The sequence below is a fragment of the Gallus gallus genome, chromosome 8 (genome assembly GCF_016699485.2).
Source record: "Gallus gallus isolate bGalGal1 chromosome 8, bGalGal1.mat.broiler.GRCg7b, whole genome shotgun sequence".
Lineage (NCBI taxonomy): Eukaryota > Metazoa > Chordata > Aves > Galliformes > Phasianidae > Gallus > Gallus gallus.
In genome coordinates this window covers 7,724,830-7,752,299 of record NC_052539.1, presented here as the reverse complement: position 1 = coordinate 7,752,299, position 27,470 = coordinate 7,724,830, and the positions used below count along the sequence as shown (strand labels likewise).

The window sequence follows — 27,470 nt, the reverse complement described above, 5'->3', positions numbered from 1 at the left end:
CCTGGAGGTGTGTTTTTATTCTGAAGTACAAGTGCTTCACTGCTTTGAAAAGGAAACCCAGAACTGCAGCTCTTTTCTGTGATGAAGGCACCCAAGCAGAAAGGGAGGCTTTGCCTTTGAGCCTCTGAAAGCTATGTGGAGGAATAGCTGCTCTAGAGATTGCAATGGCTGCAGATCTACCACAGTGTGACAAATACTCTGTGAACGTGTTAAGTAAACAGCCCTGCAGCAGTGGAGCGTTTGTAGTTTATTTCAGTGCGTATCCCGGAAGGGAGGGTAGGCATGGCTTATCATTCCCAACCTGACACCCACTCCTCTCCTGTGACCTGTGAAAATCCATTAATCTCTTTGCTTTTGTTTCCCTCTTCGCAAAACAGAGTCGCAGAGCTGCTGGGTGCAGTGCATGGAGGCCTTTGCCGTGGTTTTGGGGGCCTCCGTGATGCTGGGTTTCCTGGTGCACCTCCAGGATGGGGACACCCAACCATCTCAGTGGGAAAGCTCTAAAATCTGTCTCTCAGAGAAATTTGAACGGATAGGTTGACTACTTCATGCTTACAGTGGGTAGGTAGGTTGGTTGGTTGGCTGGTTTCTATATTCAGATGCCTCTCAGTATAGGAGGTGTCACCTTCCCAGCTGTTTCTTCATCTGAAATGTGGCAGATGGAGTTACAGGTGGCATCCAGCAAAACTCTTTCACATGGCAGGGCTGAATATTTAGTTCTGACTTGGCTGTAGTAGTTGTTTTTTGAATCTCTTCCTTAATTATATATACAAGGTTCTTAGCCATTTGCCAGCAAATATGACATAATCCATTTATTTTGAAGCCCTGCACTGTTCCACACAGCTCAGAGCAGCTCAGTTTCCCAGTGTAACTGGCTACTTAAGAAAGGTTAGGCCAAAATTACCAAGTTTCAGGTTCTGTGCTGGCTTCAGCAAACTGCCAGCCCAAAATAACTTAGTCATGACTGCAAGCTTAATGTTGGTGAGACCAGAAGTTGGCAAAGCCTGTGCCAAGTGAGAAGATAATGAAACCCACCATGCTTTTGTTTGCTCAAAGTCTGCAGTGTGATGTCAACGTTTATCTTGTATGTTCACAGGGAGGGATGGTGCTTTGGCTCTGTCTGTCTGCGGTGTTATAGGAAGACAGTGCCCTGGCTGTAGCCCTGGCTGACTGCTTGTAGGAGCTCTGCATGGCTGGGTGGTGGTGGGGACCGGGTTGGGTGCAGGCAGTGAACAGGAGGGTCTGCTCTCTGTTCAAGAGATGAGCACAGAGGGAAAATCAGATCCTGAGCATCAGACAGCTTGACAGGGCAGTGAAGACATGTGGTAGAGATCTGAGCCCTCTGGAGTCAGCGGAGTGCCTGGAAGCAGGGACTGGATAAAGCCCCTGCAGCAGAGAGGAAAGCTATGCAGCCGTTCTCTATCTTACCATGTGGAGACAGTAACCAATGAGTTGGAGCTGTGTTGGATATCTGATTTATTTTTAGTTTTCTTGCAGTACCTTTACTGTATGTTCCTTTGCAATGTTCCACAGACTGTAGAGGCAGCACACATGCCTTGCTGTGAAGGCAGATTGCCCTGGCCTGCACCCCTCAGCTGCTCTCATTTCCTCCCCATCTGGCAGGCAGCTGCCCAGGAGCAGCCTGTGCTCCATGGCCATCCTCTGAGCTGTGCTTTCAGCCTCCTCCAGCAGCAGAGCTGATGCAGACACCTTGGATACCTTTGGAAGAAGCAGCTGAGAAATTGGCTTCTGTCTTTATTTCTCTGCACTGAATCTGGGGTTTTGTATTCCCTGCACTTGCCTTGTTTGCCTGTAGGCAGCCAGCAGTTCCCTGCCCTCCCAGGAAAGCAGAAGTGTTTACCATGTGCCCATGCCAGCGTTAATCCAGGTGTCTGGCACTGAGAATAGGCTTGTGGTGGTGTCAGAAGTTAGGAGTTTCTGGGTGCACAGATTGCTATTGCTGCCTGCTTAGGTTGTACCAGGGCTTGCATTACAAAGATGCAGATGTGGGCAGCCATTCTGATGGGTGTATTGATATTGGCACTTCTAGGGCAAGCAAAAGGGAAATGGTGTTCTGTGGGCTGAACGCAAACCCAGCACACTTTTCCTGTGAGAATACGGGCCCCTGCGTAGCAAACCTTGACTTACACTAGATGTGCTTTTTTCTTGAGTTACCTTTCACAAACACATAGGGAATAATTTCCAGGTGCCTACTGATCACAGTATGAAAACTGCTACTCTGCAGCCATTCTGAAGTTGAGCTCCTTTCAAAACATCCAGCTGACTTTGGCTGTACCTGGTATGATGCACTCACGTATGCCAGCCTGATCTGCTCTGAGCATCGGGGAAGGTTTGCCCTTCCTGCCTGGGCTTAAGTCTGTCTTTTTATTTTGTATTATCCACCCCTAGTGGGAGCATCGCGGATCATTGGAGTGAAAAGAAATCCATGTGCATAAGCAATGGGAGGAAACTGATCTTAATGTAAGTGCTGGGAATGCTTGTGAAAGCCAAGCTCTGTGTTGGGATCCAAACCTTTAAACTTGGCAGTTGGTGAGGGAGGGAGCAAGGCTGCTCTCACTCTGCAGGGCAGGCTGTGCCATCCATGGGGCACACGTATCATGGCTTTGTCCAGCTCTGCATGGCCGTTGCTTGCGGAAACCCTTCCAGGAGATGGGACGGGTTGCAGAACAGCTTTTCCATTCAGCTGTGCAGGTTTAGTACACAGTGCCACGACTGCTGTACAAAAGTCTGAAGAGGTGGTATTTTGCAGACTGTTGCACAGCAAGTGTGTACATGAGTCCTTAAAGTCCTCCAGACCTGCTGAACTGGAAGGTGTCTCAGCATTTGTGCTACATTTCCCAGAAAGGAAGCTTTCCTGCTGAGGTTTCTTTGTCACGTCTCTCTGCACCTGAGTATGTAGGCAGGCAGTGACTTGTTGGACATGAGCTCTGCGGGGCTCGGTACTGTTTTCTCATTGACAGTGCTACTCAGCCTGCAGCAACAGCCAGGGATTTCCTGGGTCCATCGGAGAGGCAGGGTCTGCCTGGTGCTCCAGCTGCTGAGCTGGCTTCACTTGCTGCGTTGGGGAGGCAGTTGGCATTGCCTCATCTCCATGGGGATTTTGTTGAAAGACCAATAGTTGCTTGGCTGCAGAGCAGGCTTGGTTTGCTGAAACCAGGCTAGGAGATGACCGGATGGCAAGGGACAGTGCATCACTCCAGGAGCATCGGGGATTTTCATCATCACATTTGCCTGATGGCTCTTCCCTTTATTCATGCTGGGGTGTGTTTCTTGCCCTCCAACTGACTGTGTGATAGGAAGCCTGCAGGGTGCTGAGAGTGCTAAGGGTGCACTGCACAGCTCCCCTTTGCCTCCAGCAGCTGGGTTGCATTGTGCTTTCAACAGGAGAAAGACTGAGTTGAAAATGAAAGCAGACCTAAGACATTCTGATGTGTAGAAGTGACTTACCTTCATTACTTACGCTCCACATTTGGAGGGAAGTTGTACAACTTTGAAAACATAAATGAGAAATGTAAACTATGGAATGACTTCCTTGAAGTGGCAGAAGGCCAGTGAGCTGTAAGCTGAAGCTCACTGAAGGTGAAAGAAATCTCCTGTGCATTTCAGCAGTGCTTGCATCACGTGTACATAGAGGTTGGAGGTTCCAGTGAGTCTCCCACTGATGCAAAAATATGAAATGCCACTGATCTTCATTGACTGCTCAACTCCGAGCATCCCTTCTAAACATTTTTTCCCCCTCTTTCTAGAGATAAAATCTTTCAGAATAGCCAAGTTTCCATTGCTGCTTTGCTTGTAGGAAAAACCAGTTATAGAACTGTAGAATCATTAAGGTTGAAGAAGACCTCTCAGATCAAGTCCAACCCCAGCCCACCCCCACCATGCCAGCTAACCACATCCCTCAGTGCCACATCTCTATGGTTCTTGAACAGCTCCAGGGACAGTGACCCCACCACCTCCCTGTGCAGCCCATTCCAATGCCTCACTGCTCTTTCTGGGAAGAAATTTTTTCTAATAACCAACGTGAACCTTCACCAGCTCAACTCGATGCAATGAGGTCTCCCCTGAGCTCCTCTTCTCCACACTGACCCATCCCGTTCCCTCAGCAGCTTCCCATCACACTGTGCCCCACACCCCGCACAGCTCCGTGCCCTTCTCTGGACACACTCCACGGCCTCAGTGTCTTTCTTGCAGTGAGGGGCCAAGAGGTGAACACAGCACTGATGTACAGCCCCACCAGAGCTGAGAACATGGGGGTGATTGCTCCCTGCTCCTGTTGGCCTTAAGTTTCTCTCACAGTTCCTCTGTGCCCTTGGTACAGATCTTTTATCCAAACATTAAATTTGGGTTGCATCTTGGAGAACACTCTTACTGCGCTCACAATTCTTTTGTGTTCTTGTTCTGGTTTGAGATGCAAATCGCTGTGTTCCTATTTACCATGGCCTCAAAAAAAGTTGGCAGAAAACCTTTGAGAACAAAGTCTCTATTGCTGCTTTTGGGTAAAGTTTTCACATGAAGGGGTCAGTCATTATGTCCCATAACATCCTGCCATTTCCAGTTCGCACAGCAGATTCTCGGCTGGTGAAGACTGAATTTGCCTCTGCTCCAGGATTAGCTTTGTGCATTTCTTGTTGCTGCTCTAATTCCTCCTAATTAGAACCCTGAAATAGAATATTCAGTTTGTTTCCTGTTTTCCTACATTGTTCAATGTGGGCTGACAAGAATAAATAACTCAAATAGTTTATTTGCAGCTACAAAAAGTAAAACACTGCATGGGCTGACTTGGTCTGCCTGTCCCTCCTGCTCTGGGCATCTGGAGGTCCCTGAGCTGAAGCTTTGTGCTGGGATCAAGGCAGCCTGCAGGAGCCTGGCACAGAGGCGGAGAGCTTACCATGTGTTCCTATTTTGGGGACCCCTGGTAACATGGTATGGGCCTGTACTCAATGTGCTCATTGAAAAATCACTGGAACCATGCATCTTTGGATCCTGGCTTTCAAAATCTATCAGGTTTTTGTTACCAGTACCAAGGATATTTCTAAACATCACCATTCCTTCCCAGTGGCTTGCACGCTGTAATTAACCTTGAACAGCATTAGCTGGTGTTTCAATCAGTATGGGTTGAAACAAGCTATCCCTTCAGAAATTGGGGTACTGTTGCAACTGATTCCTTGTTTGAGCCCTCCCATAGGCCAGCCACAGCCCTGATCCCATGTGTAAGAAACTCCCTGGGCTTTCTTTATGGAAGTTGTTCCTTTGAAGCCAAGTCTGCTTGGAAGTACTTGTGAGTCCAGGTGTGGTGTGTTGTTGTATGTTTGAAAACTCTGTCTGCACTGGGACGATGATGGGGAGAACTCAAGCGAGACAAAGAGGGGCCTTGGGATGGAAGGGGCAGAACCTCCTTTGCACTGGAGTGAGAATTTCCCTACTGCAGAAGCTGGGGAGGTGTGAATTTTTGGCTGTCTGGTGCAGCTATGAGCAGCCCTGCTCTGATGGCTTTTCTGGACAGATGTTGATTCCTCTGTTGTGTCTTCTAGAGGCTGCTGTGTGTGCCTGCTGGGCTGAAGCATGAATCTGGCACGGCCCTGTGCTAATAGCAACAGCTCGATGGCTTGAGGCATTGCTGCTACATCCTACAGCCATCATTAGTGTGCTGGGAAACTGTGCTCCTGAGGTCAGTCTCCAGGAACTTCATCTCTTCTTTCTGCGTACACTGAAGTGTCCCCCCTCCCTGGTGTTGCATTACTCTGGGTTGGAAGCCAGGAACGTCTGGGAGATTTCTTGGGTAGAGCGTAAAGAGCAGAGACCCTGATGTGTTTTTATGTGTACATTTATATACATCTGTGAGTCATTCCCTTGCTTAGGTTTGGAAGGTCGCTGGAAGTTAGATTGCTGCTGCTGCCAGCAAAATCTGCTATCCATGAGTGGATGAAGGGCAAGGGGAATGAGTTAGAGAGGAGACATTTGTTGCATTCCTGCACTGTGAGGTCTTCCTCTTGCACAGCTGCCCAGGCCGGGAGCCGTGCTGCTCCTGTGCCTCCACGCTGCTGCTGGGGCTCCCACCGCCCCCGCTGGGAGCTGGCAGCCCAGGAACCTGGCTAATGTGGGAAAAACCACCAGACCTGCTAACAAAGCAATGACAACAAAATCCCACGCTGAAAAACAAGCTACTCCCAAAAGCCTGTCCCAAATTAAGGAAAACCCCAGGATGTACGATGGGTTGCTGCAAAGCCAAAGAAGTCTGATGCAGATTGACTCCTAGCAGTGTGATCAAATGCTTAAACAGTTCTCTGAATGTGAGCCTGAATGCTGGGACCTTACTAATGAAGTGTTGGGAGTGTAATTCTGCAGAGTATGCAGCAGGAAGAAAAGCTGACATCCTTTTGACCTCTGAGCTGCACTGTGTGAGCTGGTTTGGTGGGTCCCACTGTGTACTGCTGCCTGATCCCATGGATACCTGTGGGACTGGAGGTGTCTGACACAGGTCAGTGGCTGCAGGGCACAGCTGATGGTCCAGAGTGCAGAAATGAAGTCTGCAAGGCAGCCGAGCGTTTCCCTGCCCTGTAGGATCCGTGCGTTCTCTCCCCGTCTCTCTCAGCTGTGCTGTTCCCTACCCAAGGTAATTCATCTCTGGCTCACAGTGGAAACTGCCAGTTTGGTGGTTTTGGTGTTTTGGAGTTGGTTCTCTAAATCTGGCAGCATTCTAACAAAAAGGCAGGGAGAGATGACTCTCCTGTTACTTTATTTACCACTTGTTTTGGGAAATCCAAGTTCAGGTTTGTATTTGACTCATATTAAGGCTCTGCTGTGGATCTTATTTTTTCAGTTATTTTTGGCAGGGCAGAACTCGTGGCCAGAATAAGCACAGCCATCAGTCAGGGGCTGCTGGGCACTGAGGGCTGCATGCTCAGCCTGCCCTGAGCTGCAGGGGTGGCTGGGGGCAGCTGTGGGCTCTGGCTGCAGATCCTAACAGCTTGAGGGGACTGAAGTCTTCCAAAACTGGAAGTCCCTTGCTGTCTTCCTTAGCTATGCATTCTTTAGCTGAGCTTAGGAGCAGTGCAGCAGGTTGTCAGCAGTGTATGGGGCTGGGCAAAGCAACATGGCCATCTCATGCTCTGGGGTTTGAATTTCCATTTGTTTCCTTGCTGTATGAGGGGCAGAAGCTGTCAGGAGCACACAGAGCCCAGGTTTGAGGGCAGATGGCCCTCTCAAGGGGAGATGTTCTGGGCCCAGCTGGAGGGTTTGGGCACCTCTGCTAGCACAGCTGGTGGAACACGGCATGCACAAGGTGTGCAGTGGTCTCCACTGAACAGGGGGGATCTCTGCTGCCATTTGCTTTGCTGCATAACCTCTCTCTGAGTGCTCTATTGCTGTTCTCTCCTTTGGAAGATGGCCAACGCTCCATTTTTGTCCCCAGTTTCTATTCCAGCTGTTAGGAGGGATGTAACAGGCTTTCCATTGGCTTTGGGCTACTCTCTGGATGAGTCCCTGGGGTAGAGGCCACGTGGCCAACCACAGCAACAGATGTCTTCTTTGCTGTATGTCATTCTCAGTGCATCCCGGACCGTCAGCATCCTGACCATTGTCACCCATCGTGCTTCCTACCCAGGTGCTTCAGGTTGGCTCCCACTGGAGCAGATGACTTGGCACCAGCTGCCTTCAGCAGTGCAGGGTTGTTCTGCTATATTACAGTACACTGCAGTGGGGGAAGGACCCCGTATCCTGCAGCCCTCGGAGCATGGCCAAGAAGGAAAAGGATCCCTCTTACAGCTCCAGCAGCCTCCAGCCTTCGCTCTGTTCTGCACTCTGGAGACCTTGATCATGAAGTACTTGCCGCTGTTTGCTAATGGAGGCGGTTGGTAATGTTACATTCAGTAGGAAAATTACTGCAGGTCTCTGGCCTTGGGGTTTCCCACAAGTGGTGTTGCAGTGTGACCTGGACTGCTGAGCAGCCAGAGGCACACAGCGTTGGGTTTGTCCTGTAGTACTTTTCCTGTAGCGATGGTGAAGGGTTAAAAAAAAATAATAATAATTAAACCTCCTCTAACCTGGTGCTTGAGGTATAAATAACCTGTAAATAGCTGGGGAGGGCAGGCTGGGATGTGAAGAAATGAAAAAGAGGATTTTTTTTTTCATGTTTCTTTTGGGGGATGAAAAGAGGAGAACCATCAGAGCGCGCATTAACTGCCTCTTGCAAACACAGACTGTGGAGATGTTGTCAGGTTAAAAATACAAGTGGTCCGTGAAATGCGGTCTGCCTTGTGCTGCTGCTCACATGTTACTTAATTAAAGCAGTGGGAGCTCAACTTTTTGCTTAATTTTCCACTATTCATGGCGCTTGAGTTTTTTGGGAGGGGGTAACTTTGCTCAGCGTGGACAATGAGGACTTGTGTCTGTGCTAAGAGTGCTGCTAAAAGCCAAAGTAAATACCGGAGTGGTTGTAGTTGTGCCGACGTAACCCCCTATATGAACGTTCTTACTCAAACTTTTCTTTTAATTTTACTTCTATTTATTGGAAATGGGTTTAGATCTGAGTGGAAAAAACTGCCATGTTACTGGGGTTGGAGTGTTCATCTGGAGGTCTGTTCTACTTTTATTACCCTTTTCTTGTTCTGCAAAGCATGGCAGGAGATGAATTTTTTTCTCACATTCCACCGGTCTTTCCTGGTTAAGTCACACAGGCTTTAGGTTGTAAAATCGGCAGGAGATGAATCCAAATATCAAACAGTGCAGCCAGCAGGAGCCGGAGGTGCTTGTCCCTCTGTGCTCAACACTGGTGGGGCCTCACATCAAATGCTGGGTTCAGTTGTGGGCCCCTCACTGCAAGAAAGATATTGAGGCCCTGGAGCGTGTCCAGAGGAGGGCACGGGGCTGTGCGGGATCTGGAGCTCAAGTTTGAATATTGAATGTTAGGAAAAGTTTCTTCTCCAAAAGAGCAGTGAGGCATTGGCACAGGCTGCCCACGGAGGTGGTGAGGTCACCATCCCTGGAGGTGTTGGAGAGCCATGGTGATGTGGCACTGAGGGATGTGGACGGTGGCATGGTGGGATGGGCTGGGGTTGGACTTGGTGATCATAGAGGTCTTTTCCAACCTTAATGTTGCTATGATTCGGCATGTTGTAGTGCAAAAGTCATTGGTGTATCCTATACCTCTTTAGAGAAATTCAGTTTTTAAATCTTCTACAACAATTAATAGTTGCAGGCAGAGTATGTTGGCCTTGAATTTATTTGTCTGCAAGAAAATTCTTGAAATTCGTCATGGAAGAACCCCTTTGCAGTGATGCAGGCTCGGGGGCGAGGTCTTGACTGAAGAGACTTTGGGGTCTGTGAGCTACGCTGGTAGCAAAGGCCAGCTGCAGCCTGGGCACGCTGAGCAGAAGCTCAGCCAGGAGGTTGGGGAAGGGTTTCTTCTTTTGCTAGGCAGTTGTTAGGCCATGTCTGCAATCCCATGCCTGGCTTTTGGCCTGTTTTGATGCAAGGAAGATGTGATGGAGTCATGGCAGACGGCCATGAGCATGGCAAGGAGAGCCTCAACCCTTTGTGACTGTGTTCACCCACTGAAAGGAAAGCCAGTTTTCCAGAACTGGAAAGTGGAGAACAGATGATTGGTAGTGGTGGTAGCTGCAGCAGAGGTGGCTTAGTGTCTTCCAAATGGATTCAGAACATTCAGGGTCCAATGGGTTCATCCATCCGATAAGAGTACTGAAGCCTTAACGGTGATAGTCGGCCACTTCAGGTCCTATGGATCATGTGTTACACCAGAAGTGGTTATAGCAGAATATCCTGTTGAACCTCTTATGTCTTAAGAAGCTGTTGTAGCCAATGGGAGGTTGGGAAGTTCTGCTCATATTATTATTTTCCTGTTTTCCTCATGGTCATTTAAAATAAAACAGTATTTGCCTGTGTTTTTTCCATCCTGTGATGTTGCAAGCACCATAGTTGCTGTTTCTTCTGGGGAAGTAAGTGGGCTGCCGTGGTACAGGTATTACAGTAGAAGTGCTAATTTCTCTTGATGTTAAATGTGAATTGTCCCCAAACTAATCGTGATAATTGTTGTACTATTGGTTTCTTTATATGTGAGGGTTTTTTATTGTTTTTTAGGCTTAAAGTTGGAAAAACAATGATTTGCCAAACTACTAGTCATAGGGCATGTTTCATCCAGGGCGTGACAAACTGTGTTGCCTTTGAGCACTTTGGGCTCAGAAATGCTGCTGGGCGGATAGTCCTGGAGGCAGCAGTGCTTTGTTTGTGCCAGAGCTTTGGCTCATTGGTGTCTTCTGAAGGCTCTACTGGGCTGTGAATTTGCCTTCTACATAACACCACCGTTACAGCCTGGACAGTAAAATGGCATTTTCCTTCTAGCAGTTTCCTTGTGGACAGATGGAGAGATGCCTCCAGGTTCCCTTTCCCATATCCCACTTCTCGCTGGAGACTGTCAGCTCTTAGAATCATGGAATCATTTAGGTTGGAAAAGACCTCTAAGATCATCTAGTCCAACCGTCCGCCTACCACCAATATTGCCCACTAACCATGCCTATAAGTACCACATCTACACGTTTGTTGTATACTTCCAGGGATGGTCTTGTGGACTTGTTGGGAGAGCTTGCTTAGTGGGACCAGCTTAGCCATGGCAAAGAGCATGGTGTAAGCTGAGCTCCAGCCTTCTTCAGAATGGGCTCCCGTTGTCTCTGCTGGGTTTGCATGATGCCTGATGGTGGTGTGGTCCTGCTGTGTGGCAGGAGCCTCTTGCTGCAACTCCAGGGATGGCCACGAACAAAAAGCCATCTTCACAAAAAGCCATTTTCACAGTTCTATGTGGTATTTGAGGAATGTTGGAGCTGTTGCTCAGTGCCTGTGCAGCTGGAGCGTAGGAGGGAAGTGAAACAAGACCAATGAAATGCGCATGGTTGAGGGAGGGCCAACCGAGTGTGCTGAAATGGGGTTTGGGTGGTTGGCCTGAAATGTGTGCAGTTCACAGAGCAGTCTCATTTCATCTGTTCCACTCAGCAACAAGCAGCAGTTTTTGTCTTGCTCAACATCCATGCCGTGTAGGTTTGCAGTGGGGTCTGATGAGAAGCTTCGTCAAAAGCAAATCCCAACATCATGGCTGACACCAGCCTTGCTCTACCACACAGAGCAAGAGCAATAACGGGAGCAAGAAACCAACATCCATTTGCTTGCTGCTTTCCTTATTTTTTGTTTTAGTAAACTGGAATCAGCGTTCAACAAATAAGCTTCCTGTCCCTGAGTGATGGTGTTCTTTTGATGGTTCTTTTTGTTAAATTTAACCCAGTGTTTATACTCCCAAAAGGGTAAGAAAGGACTGCCAGTTCTCAGTGGAGCTTCCAGAGCTGTGGCGGTGCAGGATGTGCCCTTCTATGGGGCAGTGCTGTGCCTTCCAGCCTGGAACAGTGGGCAGCCCTTCAGCTTAAGGGAATGTGCTGTGGGATCAATCACAGCTGTGTGAGCAGCTGATCTGAGGTCCCACTCCCAGGGCTCTGTGCTGGAGAGAAGCAGCTGGGAAGAGCATCAGCTTGGTCATGTGCAATCCAAAGGCTGTCACAAGGCTGTGAGCGTACAAGTGGGAGGGGACCTTTAAAGGGTATCTAGTGCAACTCCCCTGCACTGAACAGAGATGCCCACAGCTCAGTCAGATTGCCTGTAAGAAATAGTTCTGCCTAGGGCGACCCATGTACCAGCTGGGAAATGCGAAGGAACTGGAGCCCAACCTTCCTGGCACCATCCTGGGCCAAACGGGCGGACACTGCTGCTGGTGCCTCAATCTTATATGAACCGGGCTCTCTGTGCTCTTATTTTCCAGGGTGGCCACTGACCACAACGCTGATAACACCACTGCAATCCTTAGGGAGTGGCTGAAGAATGTGCAGAACCTCTACCATGATGTGGAGTGGAGGCCGATGGAAGACCCGCAGTGAGTACTGCAGCGGGGGCTGGCTCTTGAAAGTATAGGCCACGTTCCCTAGGTGCTTTCCTGCTCTCCAGCCAGGGAATGCATTCAATCAACACACACGTGGTTTTTCTTTGTGGGGTCTGTCCCATTGGAGCTGTTGTGGTGGAGCATGTAAGACTTCAGTGAAGCAACTCCTGCAGAACTGGGGAGGCGTTTTCCATCCAGTTACTCAGCATCCGCAGCCGCTCTCCTTTGTATGGTGAACAAATCACACCAAAAGCTGCAGGAGTTACACACTGCCCTTCTTTATGTGCAAGGGAATAGAGAAATCACAGCTCTTTCCCATTGCTTCCACCAAAGCTCTGTCCCTGCTGTCAGCTACTCAGCAAGTTCCAAGCCAGAGAAAGGCATACCTTGCACAGGGATCTGTCCCAGAATTTCCCTCAATCCCTGTTACAGAGGTTTTACCTTTGGACCCGATGCTGCTGATGCCCTGGGCCTGACGGGATCCTCCTGTTGTGCCTGTGGCTCCTTGGTTGTCAGGAAGTGCTGCATGCTCTACACGTGCCAGCATGAAATTTGGAACCATTTTCCCTTGGAAGCACTCTTCCACTCTGTTTTCCTCTCCCGAGTTGCCTGAGGTGCCTCTGATGCTGTTTTCTTTGCAAAGAAGGCAGCAAGAGTGCTGTGCTTTTTTGACTGCTTTCTTTGCTAGGTCCTACCCAGAAGAAATGGGACCGAAGCATTGGCCGAGCTCCCGGTTCACCCACGTGATGAAGCTGCGGCAGGCTGCCCTGCGTGCTGCACGGGAGAAGTGGTCAGACTACGTCCTGGTAAGGAAAACCTTGCGTTTCTCACTGTTCTCAGGCTGAAGCCATTCAGGCCATCCCTCTGGGCTAAGGGCGCAGTGGAGCAGAGCAGCTGTGTGAAGATGGGTGCCTCTGGTGGTGGTCTTGAAAGCTCTGAACAGGGTGAAAGAATGGGGCCTGTTTAAGAACTCTTCCTGCTCCTCTTCACAGAGTGCTCTGCCATGAATTTTCAGCATTGTTGGTTCCCCATGCCCTATGCTGGAGTAATTCTTTGCAGTCAGAGGGACAGCTCTGCGTCCTTCCCCATCTCCTGTGTCTGTCACAGAGGCAGCCACCCCTGGGCTTCCCCACAGCAGTCATGTCCTGCGGTGTCAGGCCCACCAGTGCTTTTTGCCAGTACCTCACACTTCTGGCTGCCATGTTCCTTGGCAAGCATCAGGGGCTCATCTAATATGGCCTCATCTAATAACAAACTTATTTTCCTCTTCCTTCTCTAGTTTCTCGATACGGATAATTTACTGACCAACCCAGAAACTCTGAACCTGCTGATAGCAGAAAACAAGACCTTGGTGGCACCGATGCTGGAGTCTCGCTTTCTGTATTCCAACTTCTGGTGTGGCATCACCCCCCAGGCAGGTGGTTGGGTGAATGGGGCATAGTGACTGCAAGCTGGGGCTCCCTCACTTGAAAACGCTGTATCTGAAGGGAGCTGTGCTGGATCTGAGTGATGCTCAGCTCAGTGTTCCTCAGCTGATGTCTGGGGAAGTGATACACTGTCACTAGCTATGTTAAAAAAAAATGTATATACCCACATATAGACACACCAGTGTTTATTTGAGGTATTTCCATGTGTTTGCATAATGGCCTTAAAACTGGCAGTACCTAATTTTGGATTGGCTGTTCTGTGTACTGACACTGCTCCAGGAGGAATCTGCTTTTCTTTCTACAGCTCTCCGCTGCATGCAAGTGATTTTTCTCTTGTGTGAGCAAGATTTATGCAGTGGGGTCACAGAGGAGTCTCTGTGTGTGTGCTCAGGTGTATGTGCAAAAGACAGAAGTGCTAAGGCCAGAAATTAGAGTTTGGTGTTACCTTCTCATATACTACAGGAAGAGTAGGACTTTAGTGTGGGAATCATTAATACAGAGGGGTAAATCTATTACCACAGTCTGGGCATCTCTTTCCCATCTGAAAACTCGGTTCTCTGGAGGTGGGTTAGATATTAGGAGAAGTTTCTTCTCAGGAAAAGTGGTTGGCCATTGGCACAGACTGCCCAGGGAATGATGGGGTTGCTGTCACTGGGGGTGTTCCAGAGCCATGGAGATGCCACACGTCTGTCTGATAGCAGGGGTGGTAGTGGGGAGTAACATAAGAGAACGGCAAACATGAATGATACCTCCTCACAATGTTTTTTCATCCCCTAAAAATCACAGCTTGAGCTATTTGGGTATAAAAATAGCAGGAAAGGATCCTAAATTTCCCAAATTCTTGGGAGTTTCGTGTAGAGATAAGATGTTTGTGAGTGGTGTTAGTTATTCCATGGGGTTTTTGGTGTTGTTTTAAGTTGGAAATAGTAACTTCACGGTGAAGGCATTTTCCTGTAGATTTTTAAGGTTGACTGCTGAGACAGCCAGGTTTTCCACTGATGTAAATCAGCATTTCTTCACGGACTGAAGTGGATCGCTGCCTGCATGCACTAGCCTCAGCCCTGGCCCTGGGAGTCCCTCTTCAGTAGGAAGTTTCCATTGACACCAGCGTTAGCTGCAAAAGGAAGAAGGGGAAAAACCCAGCAGCAAATGTGCCTTGCAAAATGTGGGGAGGAAAAAGCTGCTCTTGGAGCTGCTGCTGCACGTGGCTGTGCTCGCAGTCTCCATGCTGCTCTCAGCCTTTCTCTCCCTGGGGATGGTGATGGGGGCTGAGCTCGAGGCGGGTGTGAGACCTGCTTACCCTGGGATGGAGAAGCAGGAGTTGTTGGACAGCCAATGGAGACTGAGAGGCGACCTGCCCTGCGGCCAGGGACATGGCTTGTTTAAATCCCACTCAGAAATAATGTGTAGCTGCTATTGTGGCAGACACGGAGTGCCTTTTGTGACTGCTGAATGTGAACAGTGCTCCCAGGATCAGACCTGAACATCTGAATGAAAAAAAAGCTTTGGAGAGAGCCAAGGGAACACTGTCCTGAGTTTGACGCACTCTTGGTTTTGCAGTGGGAAGGTTTGAGTTTCCAATAGCTGCTAAAACAGAGAGAGAAGGTTGAGCTTTAGCTTGTGGGACGGGGATTGTTTCTAAACGCTTGGCTGAACCTTTCCAATTAGGGAATGCTTCAAAATCTGTGAACTGGGCACTGATCCATTTCTGCTGGGGAGGGCAAAGGGTGAGAGCTTTTGCTGGGGAGCATCTTTACAGCAAATCTCTTGTAACGATCGGCCTGCTTGTTGTGTTTGCAGGGCTATTACAAAAGAACCCTGGATTACCCCTTGATCCGGGAATGGAAGAGGATGGGCTGTTTTGCTGTCCCTATGATCCATTCCACGTTCCTCATTGACCTGAGGAAGGAGGCCTCCACCAAGCTGATGTTCTACCCGCCCCACCAGGACTACACCTGGAGCTTTGATGATATCATGGTCTTTGCCTTCTCCAGTCGCCAAGCAGGTACTGGAGCTGTTGATGGGGGAGGATTTGCTAGTAGACATGCAGAGCTCTGCTTGGAGTTCAGAGGCCAAAAGGCATTTGTTGACTTCAGCTGTCAGTTTGTACCCCGCTCCCCTCCTCCACTCGGGGGTCTCCCAGGGAGCTCTTATAGGGACAAGGTCTGTGTGGCACCCACCCTTCATTTGTGTCACAGCAAGGCAGCATCCTACATTCTGCAGCTAGGGTGTCTATGGTCACCACTTCAGGAGGCTCCCTGAGCAAAGGGCAGGGCAGGAGGCTGCTGGTACTGCGTCTGTCTCTGAAAGAGGAGGATTTCAGCTTGACCTGAAATGCAGGGATGTGGGGGACATTCCTGGTGCCTGAATGTGGCTGTGGGTCCTGTCACTGCCCTACAAAGGCTGCCAGTAACACCAGCATCTACAGCTTTTCCATCACTTGTCACACTAATGGGTTTTTACTGCAAAAACAGGTCTAGTGAGTGAGTCCCCCTCCCCATTTTGAGGTAGCTTTGCTATTTTAAAGTAGCCTTTATCCCAGAAGGAACAGAAATATTGGCATGAATGTATACAGATTAACTGAGTTTAAGCCAACGGAAGATGAGAGCAGAGATCGAGCCAGATAAGCTTAGCTGATTAGATCAGTGCCCAATCAATTAATGTCAGTAGGTAGGAATTTTTTATTCTGCCATTCACCTTAACTGCAGTTGACAATTGGATGTGCTTTGGCAAGCATTGCAGGCAGCAGTGTGCTTACAGAACTTCAAGAGGTGGGAACACGGGGGTCATTGGCACAGACAGTTCTAGAATACCAGGGATTAGGGGGACTTGCATATGAATGAAAGCACCTGCACTCCAGGTAGTGTCTGTCTGCTTTTGCTTTCTTCTTCAGAGGGAGAGGAGTGGTTATACTTGTTTTATTAAGTAGGAGAAGAAAGGGGAAAATAGGCAGCAAATGCAGATGTCTCCAGTTTTGCATTTTCTTTTAAATCTGCTTGGCCAGTCGTGTGGATTCAGGCTGTGGTTAATTAATAAAAGGACCTTACCAGAGCTCAATGAAAACAACAAGTATTTTCCCTTTTCTTCCTTGGATGTTTTTGAGCAGGTTTCCTGATCACAGGTTGGAAAGGACCTCTCTGATCCCTAAGGCCATCCCCAGCATACCCCCACTGTGCCCAATGACCACGTCCCTCAGTGCCACATCCCCATGGGTCTGGAACCCCCCTGGGGACAGTGACCCCCACGGCTCCCTGGGCAGCTGTGCCAGTGCCTAGACTCGGCATTTTCAAGGTGGTTATCAGACATTTTCCTCAGTGTTTTTTGCTGACACAGGTGAAAATGTCTAATCTTTACTTCCCAGCCAAAGCAAACAGAAGTAGGAAGATGCCTAGTTGCAAAGCCCCTGCTGAATCCTTTGCAGAGGCAGTGGCAGAGCCTGTAGCTGCACTGATAACCCGGGCTTTGCAGCTCCATCCTGTGTGACCCCAGGAAGGGCTTCCTGTCACCCAGAGGAACAACAAGGCATCCAGCAGGACTACTTCTTTCCACCTGACCTTCACCCCTTGCAGCTTGCATCAAGCACTTCTTTTGCTAAAGGCCCATTCTGCCCTCTGCTGTAGGATCACTTTGAATGCAAAGGCTAAAAAAGATCCCTTTCTCTGGTCTCTCCCAGAGAAATCCTGACTGTGGTTAAAAGCACCTGCTGCTAGGGAGTGAATAGATATTGGTTTCATAGGAGAGGCCAGATTCTGCCAGCCAACAAAACAGAAAATGACACAGTGATGTTCATAGGATCATATCATGTATTGATTGAATTGGAAGGCCACAGGGATCGCTGAGCTGCACACAGCACCAGCCAACCCCAGCCCCTGTGGCTGAGAGCGGTGCCCAATGCTTGCTGAGCTCTGGCAGCACAGAGCTGTGCCCACTGCCCTGGGGTTGTGGCTGTGTATCAACAGAGCAGTGGCAGTGTATCAACAGTGAAATCTGCCCATAAAAGACCCAGCTCTCATTTCTCTTCTGCAATCCTCAGGAATTCAGATGTTCATCTGCAACCGTGAGCACTACGGTTTCCTTCCCATGCCCCTGAAGTCACACCAGACGCTGCAAGAAGAGACAGAGAACTTTGTGCACACACTGATTGAGGCTATGAGTAAGTGGCTGTGCCCCGCTATGCTGGAGCCCCCAGTGAGCATCTGCAGACACGTTCAGTTGTATCAATCAAGCATGTACCTCCAGGTGATGGTTGGGATCTCTGCTCTCTTTCAGTCGATCGTCCTCCCATTGAGCCCTCTCAGTATGTCTCTGTTCCTCCGAAGCGCCCTGACAAGATGGGATTTGATGAAGTAAGGAACCTATTTTGCTGTCATCGCTTCCCCATCCATTACGTACTCCTTGTAGCTGAGCTTCCAGATGTTTTCCTTGGAGTATAATATGTTTTTACATCATTAGTTCTTTCCCAGTCACTCCCTTTTGGACTCAAACTTTATGCACGGAGAAAGCAGCAGCCCTTATTGGGGAGAAGCTGTGGTGTGTGGCCATGCAGCCGGTCAGGTCTGTGAGCACTTGGTGCTCTGTTCACAAGTTGATCCCTGTGTTTTGTGACAAAAAAACGCCTTTTGGGAAACTTCTGCTCTTGAGTGGCAGAAGGGAACGATTTCTTCAGTTTTGTTGCTTATTCTGCTACATCTGTTTACACAGCTCACATAGAGATGTGGGAGCACAGCCTAGCCGTGTGTCTGTGTTTGCAGCACAGCTGGTGTAGGTTTTTTCCACGTTGCCCTTTGTGGCTGTGCTGTATTTATCCAGTTTATTATTTTTGTGTTTGTACTGAGCTGGAATTTGATCTGCTTCTTACTGGGATGAGGTTTTGCTCCATGACATACAAAGCTGCATTTGTACATGTCTGCCTGGGGCTGAAAAATATCCCCCCCCTCTGCTGTTTACCTACAAGCGAGGGCTTCAGCCCTCCACCAAGGAGTCTGTGTCCTCCAGGTTGGGGCTGAGCCCTGCCCAGACATCTCTGCTCCAGGTCTTGGCTATCTGCTCTGGCAACGGGAGCAGTGGAATTTCAGAGCCTGAAGTAATTACAAAAATCCTCTCTTTATGGTGTCCTTGTGCTTGGCTGGTGGCCCTGCTGGTAATCCTAAATATGGGCAGTTGCATCTCAGTGGAGAGACATGTGGGTCAGCGTTCAGCTGGAGCTGACCATTGTACTCCGTGTTAAACAAAAATCAAAGCATCCTGTGTCTTTATACAACACAGGCTTGGTCTCTTTGCAGATGTATTCATCCTGGAAAAGCAGCGTTCCCCTGTTCCATACAGACTGGCTTTACACCAAGAACAAGCCTCTCACCTTCCCCCTCAAAATCAGCCCCAATGTGGGGACAAATTCCAAAGTCTGGAACAGAAACAAACCTGCTATTTTAATGAGTTCTGCTCTCCCTCTGGGTCTGCTGGAAAAAGAGTGGATCAGGGCTCCCCGTCCATGCTTCCAAACCAGGAGGCTGATGTCTTTCTCTTCAACCCAGATTTTCATGATCAATCTGAAGCGTCGGAAGGACAGGCGGGACCGGATGCTGCGGACTCTCTATGAACAGGAGATTGCAGTCAAGATCGTGGAGGCTGTGGATGGAAAGTGAGTTCACTGCAGCCCTCCGCTACTTGGGGGGAGGTTATAAGCAGGAGGACCGACTTGGTACGTGGTCTGATTGCAATAGCAGAAGGGGGAATGGCTTTAGTCTAAAAGAGGGGAGATTGAGGTCAATATTAGGGGGAAATTTCTTAGTCAGAGGCAGTGAGGTACCGACACTGCTGCCCAGAGCTGTGGGCATCCCTGGGGGGTGCTCTTGGCTGTGGATGGGGCCCTGGGCCGCCTGAGCTGAGGAAAGGATTGGGGGATCCCTTCCAACCCACAGCATTCTGTAGCTCTGTGATTCTCTGAGTCATCAGCAGAAGTGTTTGAGAGCAGTTACCTCCTGGCAAGATCTTCCATCTGGATGCTCTGAAACTTCTGTCCTACAGTGTTAAGCTGATATAGCCCTTTCCCTGTGCACCCTACTGTAAGGTGTGTTAGGGCATTTTTATAATGAGAAACAAAAGCACACATTTTAGGTCTGGAAGTTGCACAGATTCCTGGAGGAGTGAGGGACGCATGTGGATCCAATGGTCTTTCAGTCCTGGGTATCCAACAGTTTTCTCAGAACGTCAGCAGCATTTCCCATTCTGCCTCTGTGTCTGGCTTAAGACGTGACTGTTCTGCAATGGTGACACACACTCTGTTTCTCAGAGCACTGAACACGAGTCAGCTCAAAGCTCTCAGCATCGACATGCTGCCGGGGTACCGGGACCCCTACTCCTCCCGACCGCTGACCAGGGGAGAGATTGGCTGCTTCCTCAGCCATTACTACATCTGGAAGGAGGTAAGAGTTGGTGGGTGCTGTTCTTGACAACTCTTGCTATTGTCAAGATGTGGCTGAACTCAAGAGTCTGGGAGTGGTTCTGCCTCCTTGCCTGCAGGATCTGGGAGCCACTGCCAGGTCAGGCTGACCCCCAGTGATCCCAGGGTGCAAGGAGTGTCCTGGGGCTGCCACTGATCTGTGCCCTTGTGTTGCAGGTGGTGAACAGAGGACTGGAGAAGACGCTCGTTATCGAGGATGATGTGCGCTTTGAACACCAGTTTAAGAGGAAGCTGATGAAGCTGATGGATGACATAGAACAAGCGCAGCTAGACTGGGAGCTTATGTAAGTGGCTGGCCCCAGGCACCTGGGAGCTGCTGGGCACACAGGGGGGAGCAGCATGCTCTGCCATGGCAGAGGTGCAGCTTCATGCCAGACAACATTAAAGTTTCAGACTTCAGTGGGCTCTTCTCACTGGAAGAGATCTGCTCCCCGGGGCGGACTGGAGACACCCAGCTGTAGTGGGGACTGTCAGGCCAATGTAGCTGGGGCAGTGCTGGTTGGTCCCAATGATGTCAGAGATGCTGCTGTGGCAGAGGAGCTGGCACTGCCCAGTCCTGGGGTTGGACTGAGGCATTCAGTGCCCTTGCAAAGCCTTTCACAGCTGTGCCACTGCTAGGTTACGGTATGGCTGTCTAGGAGTGCTGTGGGACAGCGGTCTGGGAGCAGGGATGGCTTTTTGGATTGACTCTCTGCCCTGTCCTGGTGGAAATAAGCAGCTGTGTGGTCTTCATTGCTGCAGATGTGCTTCAATTCAAGTTTTTGTGGTCTCTTCACCCTTTCAGCTACATCGGCCGGAAAAGGATGCAGGTACAGCAGCCTGAGAAAGCAGTTCCCAATGTCATGAACCTGGTGGAAGCAGATTACTCGTATTGGACCCTGGGGTATGCAATCTCTTTCCAAGGGGCTCAGAAGCTAATTGGGGCAGAGCCTTTCAGCAAGATGCTGCCTGTGGATGAGTTTCTGCCAGTCATGTACAACAAGCACCCTGTGTAAGTAGGATGTCTCTTGGGTTGACATATGCTGGGACTTGCTGAATGGTCTTAAAAGTGGCTGGCATTGATGCATCTCACTTCTGCAGCCTGGCTGGGGGATCAGGGCTGCTCTCTGTGCGTGTGGGCTGTTTGCAGCAGAGCTGCTGCTGCAGGGCCAAGGCAGTGACAGCCCTGTGGCAGTGGGGCTGTGTGCCTGCCTGGTGCAGGGCCTGTGGGCTGTTCTGAGGTGCTTGCTGTCTGGTAACAGAGGCTTTGTCTGCATCACTGTAAGACTGTGTCCCCAACCCTGTGGAGGGTCAGACCTGCCCTAGACCCACCCAGCACTGCCTTGCTGCCCTGGCACCTATCTGCTCAGCGGGTTGGCTTGTGGCTCCAAGTTGTACATGGTGGCACTGATGGACACGCACTCAGCTACTGATGATTTTTCTCCCCCTTTAGAGCGAAGTACATGGAGTATTACGAGTCCAGAGACTTGAAGGCCTTTTCAGCAGAACCCTTGCTCGTTTACCCCACCCACTACACAGGGCAGCCAGGCTACCTCAGTGACACAGAGACCTCCACCATATGGGACAACGAGACCGTGTCAACAGACTGGGACAGGACACACTCCTGGAAGTCAAGGCAGCAGGGCCAGATCCACAGCGAGGCGCAGAACAAGGATGCCCTGCCGCCCCAGTCCTCCCTCAACGCGCCGTCCTCTAGGGATGAGCTATGACTGCCCGCCTCCCCTGGGCTCTGTTGACAGCCAAACCTGCCTCACACTTTGGCTTTTCACCTTTGGAAGTTGTAGAGCAGCTGTTTGCAGGGCCTCCGTCCTGCTGCGTGGGACGGCACGGCGGGGCTGCTGGGTTGGGCCCCGTGGGGTTGGATCCAGTTGGGTTGGACCCGGTTGGGTTATGGCTCACCGGGCTGCTTTTCCAGGACTGTGGGGATACGAAGGAGGAAAAAGGTGTTCCAGACAGGCAGAGATCTGAACAAAAGCCTTTGCAAGCTTTTGTAGAAGAAAAAGAAATAATTTCTTGAATGATGTCTTTCTACAGTATCTTGTGTAGAATGCTGTATTTATAAAAATTAATATATAGAGGTGTACAAGTGTTCATACCCTTCTGGATAGCTGTAACTGGGCTGCTGTGTAGCTGTTTCTCCTTGTAGGTCTGCAGGCTTTTATAACCCTGTTCATGAGAGAAACTGCAGGGAGTGTTTGGGTTCGGAGGTTTCGTTTTGTCAGTATCAGAATGGTTTCCAAAAACACTCCATGCACTGGAGCAGTGCTCTAAGTGCAGTGTCTTCTCTTCACATTTCTGCAGAAAAAGCATTCCTGGCTTCCCCTCTGAATGTCAAGGCTGCCCGAACCCCATTCAGATGGGCTGCTGGCCCAGAACGGATGTGTTGGTGCATCACAGAACCTGCAGAGCAGCAGGCAGAGCAGTGCTGCCACTTGTATTTCCTCTGCACTCTGAAGGGAACACGTTCTGCTTCCTCCCCCCCTCCATGTGTTCCTTCAGGACGGAAAGGCAACTTGTCTTGATATTTTCTCATGTGAGGAGCAAACTTGTCTTTTTTTGGGGTGGGTGCTGATATGCTTGCTGCTGGCTCCTGTGACAGCAGAGTGTGATGGTGATGTTTTGAAGAGGTTTGGGAGCAGGCAGGTGGCCACAGGCTGCAGCTCTGGGCCGCTCTCCTGCATGGCAGTGCAGAGCCTCGCTGCCAGCTGATCTGTGCAGTTGATCTGTGTGTGGTTGCTTTGTTGTGTTTTTTTTTTTTTAAGTTTTTTTGATTGTTTTTAATAATTCCTCATCCATGTTGTGCTTTCTGCTAAAGACGACGTGTTATTACCTGTCAGCGGGTCTGATAATACATAGAACCTGGTGCAAGAAATGCAGCTGTGTGTGCTCTTCATTGGGTGCGAGCAGGCGCTGCTCGTGCTTGGTTTGGCTGACACAGCATTTTCTGTTCAAGCCCAAACTGGTGCAGTCGAGCCTTCCCAGGGGAGGCAGAAGGAGCTAGGAACTTGGGCCAATTAATGTGGTGATGCTGAAGAGAGGGGCATTAGTGGAAGGGTAAAGAGATGTAAAGTAACTGACACGCAGTAGTAATAAAGCCTAGGAGAATGGCATAGATGAACTTAAGGCAAGTATCAGTGGAAAAAAAATATTTATATGCTTATTGTATAAAGATTACAGGTAAGCAGTTAAAAAAAATCTTTATATATAATGTTCTGGGGAGGGGTCATTTTAAGATCAAGACCATTTTCCTTTCAGCTTAATACAGACATGCAATGGTGGAGTTAGCAACGTTGCAATTTACAAAGGATGCTGTACAGACATCAGTGCACTCCTACACTGAAACGCAAAGAAAACCACTTCTGCTGCAAACTTGTGCTAACCCTTGGCACGTGTGAGGGGCTGGTTACAAACTCAGGCCTCCCTCGCTCACCTAAGTCCAGTTTTAGTTCTTACACAGACTGTGCCCTGGGTGGTGCCTCCTGTAAAGGCAGTGTGTGCACAATGGCGCATGCACTGCTGCTTACATCACGCTTTTATCACAGACTGCTGATGTACTCTGAGCCCAGTTTGGACATGGCAGCTGCAGAACGGGTGGAAGAAAAGCCCCAGGCATGTGTAAAATTCAGTATCTGAGTTTATTGTAACTAACACTAACGCATCCCAAAGGCGGTCTGTTCAGTGAGGGCTGTTTACAGTGCCCTTTCTCTATGGCTTTATAAAATCAAACCTCCCTCTTTCCAAGGAAGCCTGGACCGGGGAGGACACTCCAGGTGTGTGTTCACGGAGAACAGATGGTTTATTCCAGCTGAAAGGATGTACCATGTCAGGAAATTCATTTATAGGTGTATACAAAGAGCAAGGGCGGTGGCTGGAGATTATGCATAATAATGCTACAAGGATATAAAATCTGTTTGGGGGTAATGCTAGAAATTGGGCTATTTCCTCTCAATACCCACTTTTAAGATAGAAGGTAATGTAGTTGCCTCCCATGGAATGAAAAAGGTGGAGTAACGTGGGGAAAGTTCTGCTCCTGAATATTGATTGCACATTACAAAGAGGTACATCAGTCATGTCAGAGTGCATGCAGAGGCATCGACTTCTGTTAAGTGGGTTAGCAAAGCAAAAGGAGAACCACACGGCAGTGGCACTGAAGTCCAGACGTAGTTTTGAGTGCCTTGCTCATGAACAAATCGTGACATTCATGTGAAAGCAAGCACAGTCTTCTCTTTTAATGTTCTTTGGGAAAAAAAAAATAATAATAATCCAAAATAGGTAATTTTCTGGCTTTGAACAAGTGCAAAAAGAAGGCTGCCAGCAGTGTGAAGGCAATGCACGTTCTTGCAGTTGCTTCTTCCTTCTCCAGAGATGAGCGCTTTGGGGCTGTACCCACAGTGCCTTGCCATGGGTGCACTGCTTGGTCAGCCTACCCCTCTGTGACCCAGCACTCTCCTTGGGCTGCTGTGGGCCAGGGGGGCTCCTGCTCCCTTCTGGCAGAACAGGCCTGTGGCTTTTCTTCTCCAGTTGTATAAAAATAAATGCAGGTATTCTCATTGTGTGTAATACTGGCACAAAGAAAAGGTTTTTTCACACAAGAAGTAGGCTTACGTGGTGTTCTGAGTACAAACATTGCAGTCCTGTTTCCCCCTCTAGGTGGGGTTTCTCACCTTCCTAGGCTAATGTGCAAAACAAAATAATCCTAGTCCGGCCTGTCCTGTAAATCCGTGTCTGTCCAGCTGCAGGTGAAGAGACACAGCTCTGGCTGGACGTCGACCAAATGCTCACTTTGCATTTGTCTCCAATATTTTCAACGTTGAATACTGACACATTCACCTGCTGTGATTCTGTAATACTGATGGTAGCGAAGGTAGGCTTCTCAACCAGTTCACCTCAGCGCCGCTGCATCCACCTCAGAGTGTGATTTTGCTGTTCCTGTTACTCCAGCACCCCCGTTTGGCAGTTCTGGGGAGCGTCAGGCTGGATCTGCTCCTCATTTTCACCTGCCCGTCAGCGGGAGCTTTTTTCCTCAGTATGAAGTCGAAGTTCACCTGGCTGTTCATGGCGTAGAACACGTTGGCACTGTCTGGGATCACCAGCTCTGCAACACAGGGAGCAGAGCGAGTGGTCAGTGGTGGTACTGCACAATGCAGGAGGAGAGAACGGGTGATGTTCAGGTGAGGAGCAGATGCTCACACACAGCTGAGCAGTGCTGCCCCTTTCTGCTGCTGTGCCTCATCAGAAACAGGACAGAAGGGCTATGGAGGATGACAGGCAGCAGCAGGGATCCAGGCTGTGCCCTGCCCCTGTGGGCAGGCTGCTCGGCTCAAGGGAAGGCAAGCAGCTCTGGAGGTGGCTGTGCCCACACAGGGCACATACAGAGGGCTGCCAGGAAGCCCACACTCCCTATAGAAGGCAAAGGGCTGGCAGGCCATGCTACATCATCCCCACACAGCTGTTATTCCCACTGGCACCTGTAACAACGCAGCATTTTATCCCTTCCTTAAAAATGGAGCATTACTACTGAAGCAGCAGCAGTTCTGCCTCCCTACCTTTGTCCTCAGAGATGACCTGTACAAGCTCATACTCCTCAGCTGCATCAGATTCCAGGTTGTGCTTTGACATGGCTCGCTGGATGACAGCAGGAGTTTTATCTTGGCTGGTTAGCTGCAAAGAGAGACAGGCATGCAGTGAGACGTTCTGCTTGTTCACTTTAGATAACAGTTTAATGATCAGTAAAGGCCTGTGTCTTTGCAGGCCTTGCAAAAGGTTTAGAGAGCTGAGAAATTCTGATGGGTCAGTAACATAGGAGTAGCCAGATACTCCCACATACTAAGTTGTGATATTTACGACACTTACTTATTGCTATTTCAATTCAAGAAGAGAGATGCTGTAAGGGCAGAGCCAGCAGTAAATCACACTGTCTGCTTCCCTGAGCAACCACTCTGAGAGATGAGATGTTATTCTTGCTAGCCGTAAACTTCCACACGACTAACTGTCCCATCTGCTGTTTGCAGACATCAATTAATCTGGAGCCTCACTGTGCTAAATACCTTCTCTGGCATCCTGCAAAGATTTTTGGCCTTGTAACTTTGAGTACTGTCTGCAGTGGAACACACACTGTGGTGTGCCTGGAGCAGACGTGAGGTTCAGCAGGGCCTTATGAAGTCAAAGGGAAGATTTATCTCTTGGAGGCAGAATTTGGCAGGCCCTCAGAGGGAGCTGCTCTTTGCAATTTGGAGAGGGCAGACCATTAATACCATGAAAAAGCTGAACGTGCCAAAAAAATACCCTTGTTTGCTCCCAGGGAAGGCTTCGAGCAGAGCTCGTGTCACTCACGTACCAAGCAGGGGAGGCAGCAGCTGGCTCTAGCTAAAGGGCAGGAGCAGCACATCCTGCACCCATCACTCTCTTTCACTCTGCTATATTCAGACCTCTTATTCACATCACGTTCCACAGATGCTGAATGCAAACATTTGTCACTTTCACTCTCAAGCCCACTTTGAGTAGTCGGCTCAGCGAATTGGTCTTTGCACCATTAAAACCACCTTGTGCTTTAGCAGTCACCCAGAAAGAAAGCAGGATGAAGGCTAAGGGCAGCTTGCTGTTGCACGCCACTCACCATGATGCTCTTGTACATATTGCCATTGTTGTCTTCCACGCTGATTCGGATGATGCAGGTGTCCTCGTTCTGCTGGTTGTAAACAGGGGACAGTACTGTTGAGGTAATGGATGTCACGGAGATGGAGCGCTTGTGGATCTTGGGGTTGGAGGACAAGAAGGGAGGGGACGAAATTATGTTGGTTAAAGATGACAGCCCCGAGGAGGATGTGTCCATGGAATGGATGGAGGAACAGGAGGAGGAGGATTCCGAGAGCTGCACAGCAGGAAGAAAAACACAGTTACAAACTGGGCACTGTGTGTGTGCATGTGTCACTCTGGAGGGAGAACACAGGAAAGTAGGAGGTATGTGCAAATCCCCACTGCTCTGCCCTCTGTCCAGCACACTGGCTGTAGTATTACCTCCAAAAACACAACGAACTTGACTCATTTCAGCATTTTAGTGCTTACTTGCTTCCCACTTGGTGAGCTGCTCACAGTGTGAGAAGGCCAGGAGGTGGCAGCAGACACAAGGAACACAGTTGGGCTCCTGGCTGGGGACAGATGGGTGTGGGAAGGGCACTCTGCGCTGCAGCAAGACCCAACTTTGTGCAGGGAGCTGGACTTGTGTCTGCTGTGAAAATGCACATACATATACACAAACACAGCCCTCCTTGTCTGCCCCTGCTCCTTGTCTATTCTTTATGCCTCCTCCCCTCCCCATGAAGTGCAGGGTTTCACCATTTTCTTCTATATGCCTTGCTCTCAAACTGCCACCAGGAGGTTCCCTCTCCAACTCATGCTTCAAATCCACTTAAACAACCACTCCAGCTGAACTGTTTGCATGACTTAGTGAGATGGATGCCGATGTCTGGGACCTCGTGCTCCATTTGGTTCAAGAACACTAAATGCAATTTCCTTTAAAATAGCCAGAAGCTCAAGCCCAAACATCCCTAAAATGTCTTCAACATGACTTAGAACAAAAAGGAAGAGTCTGCCTGTAGGGAAGGCCTCCCAGTGGATGCCCCAAACAGAT

The 27,470-nt window shown here is 49.4% G+C and overlaps 2 protein-coding genes across 4 annotated transcripts in view; one reads left to right on the top strand and one right to left on the bottom strand.

The window, feature by feature from the left end:
* The window catches only part of COLGALT1 (collagen beta(1-O)galactosyltransferase 1), a 33,691-nt gene extending 10,979 nt beyond the window's left edge, over window positions 1–22,712 (top strand). The window contains exons 2-12 of the mRNA XM_422290.6: window positions 11,837–11,947; window positions 12,642–12,759; window positions 13,233–13,367; window positions 15,181–15,385; window positions 17,414–17,533; window positions 17,650–17,726; window positions 18,912–19,018; window positions 19,670–19,802; window positions 19,997–20,124; window positions 20,625–20,831; window positions 21,273–22,712. Coding sequence (XP_422290.3) covers window positions 11,837–11,947; window positions 12,642–12,759; window positions 13,233–13,367; window positions 15,181–15,385; window positions 17,414–17,533; window positions 17,650–17,726; window positions 18,912–19,018; window positions 19,670–19,802; window positions 19,997–20,124; window positions 20,625–20,831; window positions 21,273–21,549 — 1,618 coding nt within the window. The 3' untranslated portion in view covers window positions 21,550–22,712. The remainder of the gene's footprint in view (window positions 1–11,836; window positions 11,948–12,641; window positions 12,760–13,232; window positions 13,368–15,180; window positions 15,386–17,413; window positions 17,534–17,649; window positions 17,727–18,911; window positions 19,019–19,669; window positions 19,803–19,996; window positions 20,125–20,624; window positions 20,832–21,272) is intronic.
* A 259-nt stretch (window positions 22,713–22,971) lies between these two features.
* RGL1 (ral guanine nucleotide dissociation stimulator like 1) overlaps window positions 22,972–27,470 on the bottom strand; it is a 66,817-nt gene continuing 62,318 nt past the window's right edge. For all 3 annotated transcript variants that reach the window (NM_001031271.2, XM_046944420.1, XM_040704576.2), the window contains exons 16-18: window positions 26,457–26,711; window positions 25,387–25,501; window positions 22,972–24,935 (exon numbers count right to left, since the gene is read on the bottom strand). In NM_001031271.2, coding sequence (NP_001026442.1) covers window positions 24,748–24,935; window positions 25,387–25,501; window positions 26,457–26,711 — 558 coding nt within the window. In that variant the 3' untranslated portion in view covers window positions 22,972–24,747. The remainder of the gene's footprint in view (window positions 24,936–25,386; window positions 25,502–26,456; window positions 26,712–27,470) is intronic.